Source organism: Epinephelus moara, chromosome 6, assembly GCF_006386435.1.
Source record: "Epinephelus moara isolate mb chromosome 6, YSFRI_EMoa_1.0, whole genome shotgun sequence".
Lineage (NCBI taxonomy): Eukaryota > Metazoa > Chordata > Actinopteri > Perciformes > Serranidae > Epinephelus > Epinephelus moara.
The window spans coordinates 11,427,470-11,439,811 of record NC_065511.1 but is presented as its reverse complement, the minus strand read 5'-3'; the positions used below and the strand labels follow the sequence as shown (position 1 = coordinate 11,439,811).

General features: G+C 42.1%; 1 protein-coding gene across 3 annotated transcripts in view; it reads right to left on the bottom strand.

Annotated features, from left to right (window-relative positions):
* klhl32 (kelch-like family member 32) overlaps positions 1-12,342 on the bottom strand; it is a 38,905-nt gene that overhangs the window by 17,627 nt on the left and 8,936 nt on the right. For all 3 annotated transcript variants that reach the window (XM_050047749.1, XM_050047751.1, XM_050047752.1), the window contains exons 4-5: positions 8,145-8,252; positions 302-400 (exon numbers count right to left, since the gene is read on the bottom strand). In XM_050047749.1, coding sequence (XP_049903706.1) covers positions 302-400; positions 8,145-8,252 — 207 coding nt within the window. The remainder of the gene's footprint in view (positions 1-301; positions 401-8,144; positions 8,253-12,342) is intronic.

Sequence of the window (12,342 nt, the reverse complement as noted above, 5' to 3'; positions counted from 1 at the left end):
AGTGCAGCTGAGAATAGGATTCTGATACTAATGCAATACCTGTGTGAAATAAGACATAATATTAAAGCTACTGCACTTCAAGTTAAGTGGCCCATTTGTACATTTTCTTGATATTCCCAGCAGACAGGATCAAATCAGCCGACTGTTTGTAAGTGGAACCCACCTCTCAAAACTCCACGATATCACAGAATTTCCATTAACCTTATGGGAACTCTGTGTGTGAAGAGATTCTTCCTCTGATTCATCTTATTATGTCTTCAGCTCACACACAAGAGGACAGTGTGTGTGTGGGTGTGTGTACCTGGATGAGGTAGTGGGAGCAGAGGCTGAGGAGCTCCAGCAGCTGAAGGTGGCTGCCTGCCGACAGGACGTCCTGGATCACCGTCGGCTCCAGCAGGATCTGTCCAGAGGAGACAAACAAGGTCATTAAGTCTCTGTTGTTTTTTTGTATCTCAGTTTCAGATTCACTGCAGTTGGCCTGCAGGTTATTTTCAGACTCATTAACTTGCATTTTTGTTCTTTTTTTGTTGTTGTTGTATTTTTATTGTTATTTGGTATTGTTTTAATCATTTAGAGGAAATGAAATTGTACGCATAAGTGTACATTGAGCATGTTTCCTTTATGATTATAGGAAGGTACTACAGGTCATATATAATATGTATATAACAATTGCCCCATAACCCTTTATCTAGCTGATGCTTTTACTGAAAGCATCTCACAATAAGTGCATTCAACCATGTACAATAAGAGACAGAAAAAGATTTTTCTGTTTGATTTTTGATTTTATGGGCCAAGGTGCAGTCTAAACAGATGGGTTTTCAGTCTGCGACAGAAGATGTGAAAAGTTTCTGCTGTTCAGAAGTGAATGGGGAGCTTGTTCCACCATTGTAAAGAAAACAGAAAACAGTTTGTTGAGCAATAGTAGTGAGGGAGTAGCGAGACAAGCATAGTGGATGGGCTAGGGTGTGCGGTTTGGCCATATCCTGGATGAAGGATGTGTCTACAATACACAAGTGTGTGTCTTGAGTCTAATTAAAATGCATACCTGCAGTCTTTAGAGAAGAGACCCATCTTATACCAAGACTGCTTCATTTATTTTGTTCAATTAAACCCTCAACTTTCCCGTATTCCTCACACTATTTGTTTTTAACATTTTTCTGGGAAGAATGTTCTCCGATGTTTTTCCCTTAACAATTATAGAGCTGGTTAAAACAACGTAGTGATGATAACTTTGGTGATTTCCTCCTCTACCACTGTAAGGTCAACGTAATTTGTTAATCAATATGGGGATCATGATAAATACTGTACTTGTTTAAAGCACAGATATGCTTGAGTACAGCTTCAAAGAGCAGCTGGCATGGTCGGTCTGTAGGCTCTAAGTCTTATTCACCATGTGCAGTTTAACAAAATAGCAGGCATTTTTCCTGTGCAAACAGCTTTTTTTGGCATAATTGTTATCAATAGTTTATGTTCTAAAAAAAGGTATGTGGAATGTTTGGAAAAACACGAGTGCATGACTGTGTGTCCTGAGCTGAACTCGCTTAAGTTTAAAGCCAGGCAGCAGAATCTAAAATTAACAAGCAAGTTTTTTTTAAATCATGACGATGAATAATGGCCAGAAAGGTTTTTTTATGCAGAGCATTATGATGTCACAGTGAAGTTGACCTTTGACCTTTTGGATATAAAATGTCATCACTTCATCATTATGTCCTGCTAGACATTTGTGTGAAGTTTTGTCATAATTAGCGTAATAATTCTGGAGTTATGGACAAAAACATGTTTTGTAACCTTTGACCTTGGGGGTTGGGGCTGAGGAGTGAGGAGGTTCAGCACTTTTGCATTGCATTGAATAGTATTACAATTTGTTAAAATGTGTGATCACATTAGTTTAACAGCATTAAAAATACATATTTTATAGTTCTTCAAAGTTCATTGTGTTCATATTTCTTCAGTTAAAAACGTAAATGCATGTTGTCCACTTGGGTTGACATTTTAAAAAAAACTCTGTGAAAATGCATGATTTTAAAAAATGAAGTTAGTATTTTTCATGCCTAAAGAGGAATAAAAAAATCTTGACTGAAGTGCATAATTCCTGCATGAAAGGGATAGCAGCTACTAGTGACTTTCAAAAGTGTCTTTCTGTTGTTCATTTTCTCTGTTCGCCAAAGTGGCGGATGGCCTGATGATGTTTCCTGTCACTGCCAACAATTTACCCCCCTTTGGCAGGTGGCAGGTGCTAATTTCAGACCCTGCCAGGCAGTATACTATATATCTTATTTCCTTTTTTGAATCACTGAGAATTCTGTCTGTACAACAGATTATTGAAAATGTTTAGATGGTGCAATGGAGACAAGGAAAGTGAGTGTGGCAGATTGCATAGCATAACAAGAATTGCTCTACCAATGTGCTTGATTCACCATTATCATCCTCCCACCAAAGCAACATATTCAAGCAATTATTATGGCACTGATTGTGCCAGAATGTTTCCTGTTAAGCTGAATGAACAGCAGCTGAAATTATCTGCTGAAAGCTTCCTTCTGTTTCCTCCATATTACCCACCCATATGCAACATAAAGCTCTGTTATACAGCCAACTCATAGTGCTAGGCTGTCGGGAGCTGAGCCAAGTCTTATGTGCTTTATGGAGGGTAAACTGCCCTTTTTTGTGTCTATTCTCAGCGCACAAACACAACAACATGGAGTTAAATATTATATAGATAACTGGAATAACAGCTCAATCAGACTACACATGCTCCGTGTTACCTCTCACACAGAGAACTCACCTACTCCAAATAAAATGTAGTTTGCTTTTAAAGGGCAGGAACAAACCTTTGATAATCCATTCAGCAGCTCTGCCCTAGATAGCCACAGAGCCGTGACTGCATCAGTAGTGAAAGTGTGAAAAATGACTTCATCATTTGTCTCCCTCATCTCCTACTACTGTTGATACAGTAGTGGGCTGAATATTGTTTTGCAGCATTCATGGGGATTGTTTGAGCTGAAGCCTTCTCATTATTTATAAATTTTGAAAAGAAGAAAGGAAGCTCCTGTTTCTCATCTTCTGTTTGTCCACTTATTGTAAATGATGTGAGGAGTCTGCATTGGTGCTTAATCACATGCTTTGCTGCACATTATCTGGCCACTTCTGCATTCATGTAAACAGTTCTTCGGAAATCATCGAGCAATTTGTTTATATGTTCTAGCTACTTAGGAAAAATCCCAGCAAGTATTTTTTGTTACTCTCTGCAATTAGCTGCATCTGCACATTTACCACAGTATGGTTTCCTGCCAGGCATGGGCAGTCATCCAGTTAACCACCAGCGCATCCATAAGTTCAGCATATTATGATAGAAAGCAGTAATAAGTGGTTATTTGCTTCCACTACGAGAACCTGTATGCACTGAGCCTCAGTAGAAACAGAAAGACTTCAATCTTTGATCAACAGCAGACAAAAACTCAAATCTCTGCACCTGTTTTAAACATCCCTACTTTTGTTAGATGAATATAACCTGAGGTAAACATGTGATCAAGAACAACAATGCTCCATTTTCTGTTCTTCTTTGACTCATTCAGCATCCTGGCAGGGAGCAGCAGCAGCAGCAATGGAGGCAACCTGAAATAATAACTGTAATAACCGTAAGTGAACACTCTTCATATCCTGCTCTCCTCTCCACTCCAGAGGCCCACTACAGTTAGAGCACTTCAACCTCACACAGCAGAAGTCAGTTTTATAACACCGCGGTTGGTTCAGCGTGGGAGTACAGTGAGCTCTTGTGTAAACCGACGTTTATTGCGCTTGTTACTTGCAAGCTTTCACCTGGAGGAGAAGACAAAATGAAAGGAGGCGCTTGTATGGCAGAATATAGATGTCTTCTACATGGGATCTGACCCATGCAGGCTCACTTCGCTTCACACTCTCAGCTCAGAAAAATACAAGACTTATGGTCTGACAAATGTGGGTAATACAACTGTGGTAACAATGCAGGATGTTCCAGTTGCTTCATTGATTGAGATATCCGCTGCGGTCTTAGCAGGCAGTGAAATCTTACTGAAGTTACTAACTGACTTCCAGTCTCAGAGCATCCTGTGGCAGCATGTCTCTTCACTCACCCTGCTGGCCTATGACATGTGGCTGAAGGATTTTTAGTAGGTCATTATTTACGGTGTGGGGATAAGCATATTGCCCTCATCTCATCTGCTATCATCTCCTCTGGGCAGACAGGGGCTGAGCCAACCAAAGCAGGGCGGCTTGCAAGCCTGCTGTTGACCTACTTACACTGCCTAACCGACTCACTCTTTGCTCATTTCCACTGTGGAAATAAAATTAGGAGTAATTACAAAGTTCCTGGCCTCTCGGTGTACTGCATAAGCCGCTATAGGCTGCTTATTGAGCCGAGCATCGCTGGCACTAAAAAGGTCAAAGACGGTTATTAGAAATGATCACACACTTATTCTTTGTTGATGAGGTGAGAAGGAGGCGAGGGCACTGACCTCATCCACATCCTCATCTTCAGTCGCTGTTTAAGAATGGAAATGTAATACTGTGCTCTTTGCTTCTGCCTTCTTGAATTTAATTGCGCCTCTATTTAGATCCCAGAATAACTTATAGCAGTGTGACCACAGAGGACAGAGGACTGAGCGGTTTAAGGTAAAATTTGATACAGCACCTACACACTCCTGGGTAACACTGGATCGAAAGGCATGAGCAGGAGCTTCTGATGCTGAGATTAAAGTGGTAATCTGCAAATGCCCTGTTCTGATTTATATTGGTGACATATTTGGCAATGGTGAAAAGTAACTACTGTATTTGTAACTGTAATGTGTAACTGTAATTCTAAGGTACACATACTTGAGTATTTGCTGTTTTTTTGTGGATTTACATGTGGTCTGCTTATAAAATCTGATGCATTTTGGCAGATTAAACTAACAAACAATATATGAAATTGTTCAAATTGGCTGAACCAGCACCATTAAAATTCTGCGAGGTAGCTGAGGAGGCATGTTTGGCTGAATTCTGCAATGGTGGCATGCCAGTTAGCTTTGCCATGGCAAAGTTCATGGCTGAACAGACACAACTGTGTAGCTAATTCCGCCATCAATACCATCATCAAAAATGCACAGCTGTGATGGGCCTGATCACAAATAACAATAAAAAGGCCTACCTGAAAGAAAACAGAGGATTTGACCCACTGGTGTCAGGACAACAACCTACTCCTTAAAGGGATATTTCAGTTTATTTCATATTTCGTACCAGGCAGTGACATTCTCCGTCAGGATGCTCTCAATGATGCTGGAGTAGAAATTCCTCGGCATTTGAGGGGATACCAGGAATTTCAGATTCAGTCTCTGCCTTGCCGTTCTCACCACTGAGTCAGTATGCAGTGCCCAGGTCAGGCCCTTCAAGGTGCTTGAAGCTGTCCACCCTCTCTGCCAAGGACCTGTTGATATTAAAGGGAGGCGTAATTCCTTCCCAAAGTCTGCTTACACCTCCTTAGTTTTGCTGATGTTAAAGGGAAATTTTGGTTTATTTCAACCGACAGGCTACTGTCCGGTTCTGCCTTCCAGCTGTTGCTGCTTGTTCTCGCGTGATTTCAGGTGCGGTATGAGATCGCTGCTTGTTCTCGCGATATTTCGGCCGCGCTTTGGAAAGCAGAGCTAAATGGTAAACAAACATGGCACCACACCGGTAAGGTAAGACAACACGTTTACATGTCGTTTTCTATATGTTCTCTGACATTTATCCTAACGATATGAGGCGGTCTTTGTGGAAAAAAAGCTTGTTTAGTGGACTAACTTTGCACTTGATGGTTGCCTGTTCACTTACGTTTTAACAGGTCTGACGCTACTATGCGCCCCGGCTGTATCTAGGCTAACGGCTAACATGCTAACTATTATTTTTATGTCACTAATCACTTGAAACAAATTTAGGACGATAGGAGACAAGTTGAAATAAACCGAAATTTCCCTTTAACATCAGCAAAACTAAGGAGGTGTAAGCAGACTTTGGGAAGGAATTACACCTCCCTTTAATATCAACAGGTCCTTGGCAGAGAGGGTGGACAGCTTCAAGCAACTTGAAGGGCCCGACCTGGGCGCTGCATACTGACTCAGTGGTGAGAACGGCAAGGCAGAGACTGAATCTGAAATTCCTGGTATCCCCTCAAATGCCGAGGAATTTCTACTCCAGCATCATTGAGAGCATCCTGAGAGGAATTTCTACTCCAGCATCATTGAGAGCATCCTGACAGAGAATGTCACTGCCTGGTACGAAAACATCGCCAAACAGAACAGAGAGGCGCTTTAAAGAGTGGTTTGTTCAGATGAACATAGGCCCTGATTTACCCTGCCTTGGTTACACCAGTTGCTGTGAAATTAAGGCTAGGAGAATCATTTAAGATCCCAACCACACTGATAACTGCCTTTTCACCCTGCTGAGGTCAGGAAGAAAGTACCGGTGACACCAGGCCAGCACTGAGAGGCTCAGGAAGAGCTCCTACCCTCAGCCACAGGGATCCATATGTATTCATATGATTTCATGTGAAGAATAAATTAAATTGAACTGAATTGAATACGTAAAGGTTGTCACATGTGCTTGGTCAGGTTGGCTCTCTCATTGCTTGATGACAAGGTCGCTTTGGTGGCTGACAAGGAAAAGCATAGTACAGGTATCATGTGTCTTAGAGAGTGGTGTAAGCCGGTGTTAACTTACTTCAGAGCGCTGTGAGGAGTGTGTGGGTTCAGGTAACAAGCGTGGTGCTTCTGGGAGGCTGGAACACACTGTGGAGCTTTCTTTGTGTCGTGGGCCCAACTCAACCAAACACCAGTTACACCTTGTGAAGCTGTAGACTTGACTGCAATCTTATACTTACACTCAGTTTCATACTGGACACATTTTCTTTTCTCTTTGGTAAGACAAGTCAGTGATAAACTACATGTGTGAAAAAGTTTCTGACTCCAAAGGGGCTGCTAATTTGTGGCTCAGGAAGTAGAGCGGTCATCTACCAATCAGAAGGTTGTGGTTCAATCCCTGGCCTTTGCAGTCTACATGTTAAAATGTACTGAATTGGTGTGTGAATTTGAATATTTATCTTGGCACCACATATAATAGCCACAACCACCAGTGTATGGATGGGTGAATGATGCTTGTGTTGTAAAGCACATTGAGTGATCGCTAAGAGCAGGAAAGTGCGATATAAATGCAGTCCATTTACCATCTATCTAATTAGTGGCTCTTTGTAAGACTAGTGGAACCAGATAAACAGTGATGCTGGCTGGACTGCTGATTCATGACACTCAGGGATTAGCCACTATAGGTTAGCCCAAGCAGTTAAAACATATGAGGCCTGAATAACTCACCAAGTATCTGCGATTTACCTGGGACAGAGTAGGATTTAAGGAAAGTGTAAATGTCGACAGGGTCAGGGCAGGCTTGCCCACAGAAATCGCTGAGCCTCTGAAATGGTCCAGTGAAGGGCCCCCCCAAACTGCTTTACTAAGATCAGCACATGCCTGGTCATGTGGCCAGTCACCACATTTTGTTTTTGTTTGTTTTTTTTGCAGCAGTTGTGTACTAAGTAATACTACTACTAAGTAATGGTGAATATTTTTTTAACATTTTATTATTAAAATAAAATGTAGTTATCATTGCTTGTGTTTTGGATGATTACTGCTGACCTCCATAGGCCCCTCCTAGCAGCTGGCCCCCAGATAGCTTACCCTTTCCCCCCCTTATGTGCAGCCCTGGAACAGGGTTAGAGAACAGTGTCACCTGTCAAAGGGCTCAGTAGCACTGCAGGGCCTAATGATAGGTCACAACATCACTTAGCATAAATACTGGGCTTCCATCCAAATTCAATTCCATTATGTGTATCGATCAATAATTTCACTCATAGCACATTTGTACTTTCACTAATGTTAACATATGAATGCATGATCTTTATATGTAATACACTCTTTTTACTTTGAGTTATTGCGACTTTTGCTAAAATAAAGGATCTGAAAGATTCTTCCACCACAGCTGTTTAGTGGTTTTTGAACAGCACTCGTCAGCTATCACCTCCCTTTTCTGTAGATGATATTACAGTTTCTGTAGGCAATGCTCTTCTCTGTGTCTGTTCAGCTGTTGAGGCTGTGGCTCAGACTCACCTGTCCAGTGTAGGCGAAGTCCAAAGCGTGCTTCAGTCCAACGCTGGTCACTCCTTGCAGAGTCACTTCGTCTGCCTCACTCTCCACCATGCACAAGCTGAACATAGCCTGATGACACACAGTCAAAACATGGAGGTTAGCAGAGGGAACCCCACCACAGAGATATCTTACCTGACATTTTCTATCTGGGTTATGGGACACTGCATTAAATAATGACCAGTAATCACAGACGCTGATGGTAAAATTTAATCCAGCTTTGTTCTTCCACTCCTTCAATGTTGACTCTGTAGGCTGATCATATTAGAAGTTGTTCCAGCAATAACAGACTGAGAAATCGTTTTTGTGTGTGTGCGTGCTGAAAAAACAGCACCAGTTCATCAAAACCTGCCAGACACAACATCCTAGAGCCCTCCTGTATTGATTCACCGGCCTTGGCCCCGGTGGTCAGCAGAAATAAATAGCACAATCAGTACTTTCTGTTGCATGGCCTTCTGTCTTTCCCTGCCTCCGTCACGCACACATACATGTGCACGCCACACTCCATGTGAAATCAAAGCGGCGGACGTAGCGTCTGCAGTCTGGCCCTGCTGTGCATGAGTCCAGCTTGCTGCTTGGTAATCAAAGCTATTGACTGGTGTCACACCATGAGGGGATGACAGAGTGATTGATCAGCAGAGCACAGCAGAGTGGAGGGGAAGAGTGAGAGGAGGGTCAAATGTGGCCATGATGAAGATCAACACTACCTGTCTTCTCAGTTCTAAAGGGACAGCAAGGTTACAAGGCCTTTAAGGTTGTAGTTAAGATTTTTCTTCTGGATTGCAATTGGACAAAAAGAGACCATAAAGTGCTTTTGAAAAGTAAATCCAGCTGCTGTAGACAATTTCTTTCCCCACAGTTTCCTTGCCTCGGGATAGTGATCTAGCTAACTTGCAGTTCCACATATCTTTTTAATCACAGCAGCAGTTTGTAGCACAGTCACTCCGCACTATCTCTACTCAGAGACTGGTGCATAACAGCATTAGACGCTTCAAAGGCCCTCAGGCTGGCCAGTTAACATACCATCTCTTTCTGTCACGAAAACGACATTCATTCCTCCCAAAACTCATCCAATTCTCTGTGATTCATAGCACCCATGAACTTTAGCCAGGCACCGAGCCCCTCCTCTGGCAAATAGACCCTCTGTATTGTGAGGGTGATGTGCGAGACAGGGTCGACTTGAGGCCACACTGAGTTTTAACCAAGGCATGCACATCTCTCCTCAGAACTCGGCCTTGTTGATTCATCACTGCGCTAATTAAAAATCCACCGGTCCACCGAGCACAGGAAGGCCTGTGGCTCAACCTGGGGTGTGAGGGTGGCTAAGCTGTGGTCAGTGTGTACATGAGTGTCAAACAGGCAGCACGAAAAAAGGAGACTACATCAAATGGAGAAATTGCTTAAGCATTTTTGCTTCCTTGTTAGTGTTTGTGTATAAGCGGAGAGGTTGAGAGAGTGTGCCCCTGAGAGTGTTCGCGGAGCTGGTTGCTTCCGGCATGAACGCTCCTGACCTTGGTGGAGGAGCTGAGCACGAACTCGTGATGACGGATGGCTCCTCTGACTTGGGATATAGATCCAGCGCAGAGACACATTGAGCCACAGAGCCCTGCTCGCTGCAGTCCTTTCACATGATGCTGCAGTGGGGGTGCAGCACTGCAGTTAGCCTGACCTGCCAGGAGAATTTATGTGTCTGCTTGTTGTGATCATACCAGGGAGGTCTTGTGACTCCCTTATGCACCCTGTGAAATATTACAACATTCAGTGAGGTTGTTTTCATGTCTGAGAACTGAAATATGGGCCTGTGGCTAAATTTACAGGCAGGTATATCATGTAAATCCTGACATCTTACATGGAAGACTCAGCTGCTGTTTTTCAGACGAGTGCAAACATCAGTGGCTTCTGACTGACACTGCTGCTGGTATTATGTGCCAATGTTCTCTATCTTAAGTCTTGATTCCCATCATAGAAAGAAGAAAGCAAAGTTTACAAGGGTTTAGGGTGTATTACAGAATTTATGAGAATTACTTGAGAAACTAAATATGGACAGTAAAACACAAACCCTTACAAAGATAGCACCAGTTGTACTGATAATATTCTGGTGTGTTTTCTGAGGGCAGATCAAAATGTTGTATTAATTTATGTTCCCTGCTCTTCAAACAGGGCTCTTATCTAATTAAGGCTAAAAAGTTTTTATCAGACAGAAATGATCCTGTCTATTTTAATCCAGCTAACTTGGTTCTTGAAACCTATTTAGAGGATTTTTTTTTTTTAAATCTTAGATGAAGTTGTCTTTAGTAGCAACCATTTGAAATACAGGCAACATGAGTAGAAAGACAAACCCAAGATCAGCTCTCCATCTGATTTGGCTGAGTGCTGATCATATGATTGTAGTTATAGGACATTTGTGTTTCATAACTGTTAGTAGTGTTTGTGTGTTTTGTGCTCCACAATGTTTCCACAGATCTCACACTTCCACTGTTGTTATACAACTAGTTACTATGAGTTCACTGAGTTCATTAAGGATGACTGCAATGACAACAGCTACAGATAACTTTTAAATCAGTTTTGAAAAACTGAAAATCCAGGCTTGTTCCAAATTATCAGCAATGAAATTAAGCTATTTCAGTTATCCACATACAGAAAACAGGGCCATGCCTTTCCATAGATAACAGTCCGTGTATTACTAACAGTGAGTGGTAGTCTGCACAAACCTACTTTGGAGAAGCAGGCAGAAGTACCACTATGGAAGCTAAGCAATGTACTGCTGTGGACGGGGGCAACAGCAAAATGTATTTTAGCCACCTAAAAAAATCAGTATCAGTTTAAGTGTACACTATATTAAGAATATATTCACTGCTTTACCTTTACATTGGACAGCCCCTTCTGACATGGAACTAAACTTATCTATGATCTCTTAAAAGACTCCTTTCACAAAAACAGTCATTTTACTTCGCAGAACACAGTTGCTGAATTGCTGGTCTACCCCTGCCTTTATCAGTTAGGTTTTTCGCATTATTGTGTGACTTTGTTGAATCCAAACTTACTCTTTAAAACACTGAAGTCACACAATAACACAAACAAACTAAACGACTGAAGCAGCAGTAGACAAGCAACTCCAATGTTCTGCACGGTAATATCATCATTTTGTTTGAAGGAGTCTGGTGGCTTTGAAGAGAACACAGTTAACGGCTTCAGTTCCCTGTTGAAAAGGGCTGTCTGACGGCAATGTAAAGCAGTGAAAATATTCTAAATATAGTGTACACTTATACTGATATAGATTTGTTTAGGTGGTTACAATACGTTTAGCTGCTGCCCCCGTCCACAGCAGCACATTGCTTAGCTTCTGAGGCGGTATCCATTCTGCCTCTCCAAACTGTGGGCATACCGACTGCTGTCCACTGTAGGTCATACAGTGACTATGGATAAGTACCTCATACAACCCCACTTCAAATATCCAAACTATCCCTTTAAAAATAAAAATAAAAGCAGTAAACACGAGAATGTGTTAGATAGGTTTTTGCACCTGCAAATATTGGGAGGGAAAATCCATATTTCAATTTGGAATGGGGCACTGAATGTGTAGACCACTGAATTTCTTTCTCTTCACAGGCTGATTAAGGTGGATAAGGTTAATACAGAATGCTGTGCACCAAAATTTCCCCTCATGGATCGATTCACAGTATCACATTATCAAATCAAGCTTCATCGGAAGGCACAGACGACTGATCAGCTAAAAGTCATATACTGTAAAGTCCATCTTAAAATAGAATTGTCTTCATAAAGAGCAATAACAGCATTCTGAGCAGGACAGGTTGCACGTACTGCGTGAGATGTCTCTTTGAGACAATAACAGCTTTTGATATGGGTTCTGTCCTGACTGCAGGGCTAGCAGAAAATATTTCTCTGTGTGACAAAGACAGCAAGGAGAGACTCAGTGCGTGTGTGCTTGAGTGTGTGGGCGCTCTCGCTAAGGGTGGTGTGTGATGCTGGTGTGACTGATTTGGCTGAATCTCCCCGAGCCGTCCAGACGTCTTAGTAATGTGACGGCATTGGAAGAGGCAGGTGACACATTCAGGACAAGTCTCAGGTAAACAACTCACGCTTGGTCAGGTATTTCATTACAATCACTCAAGTCCGCTGGGCTAGATAATGTGTTATAATC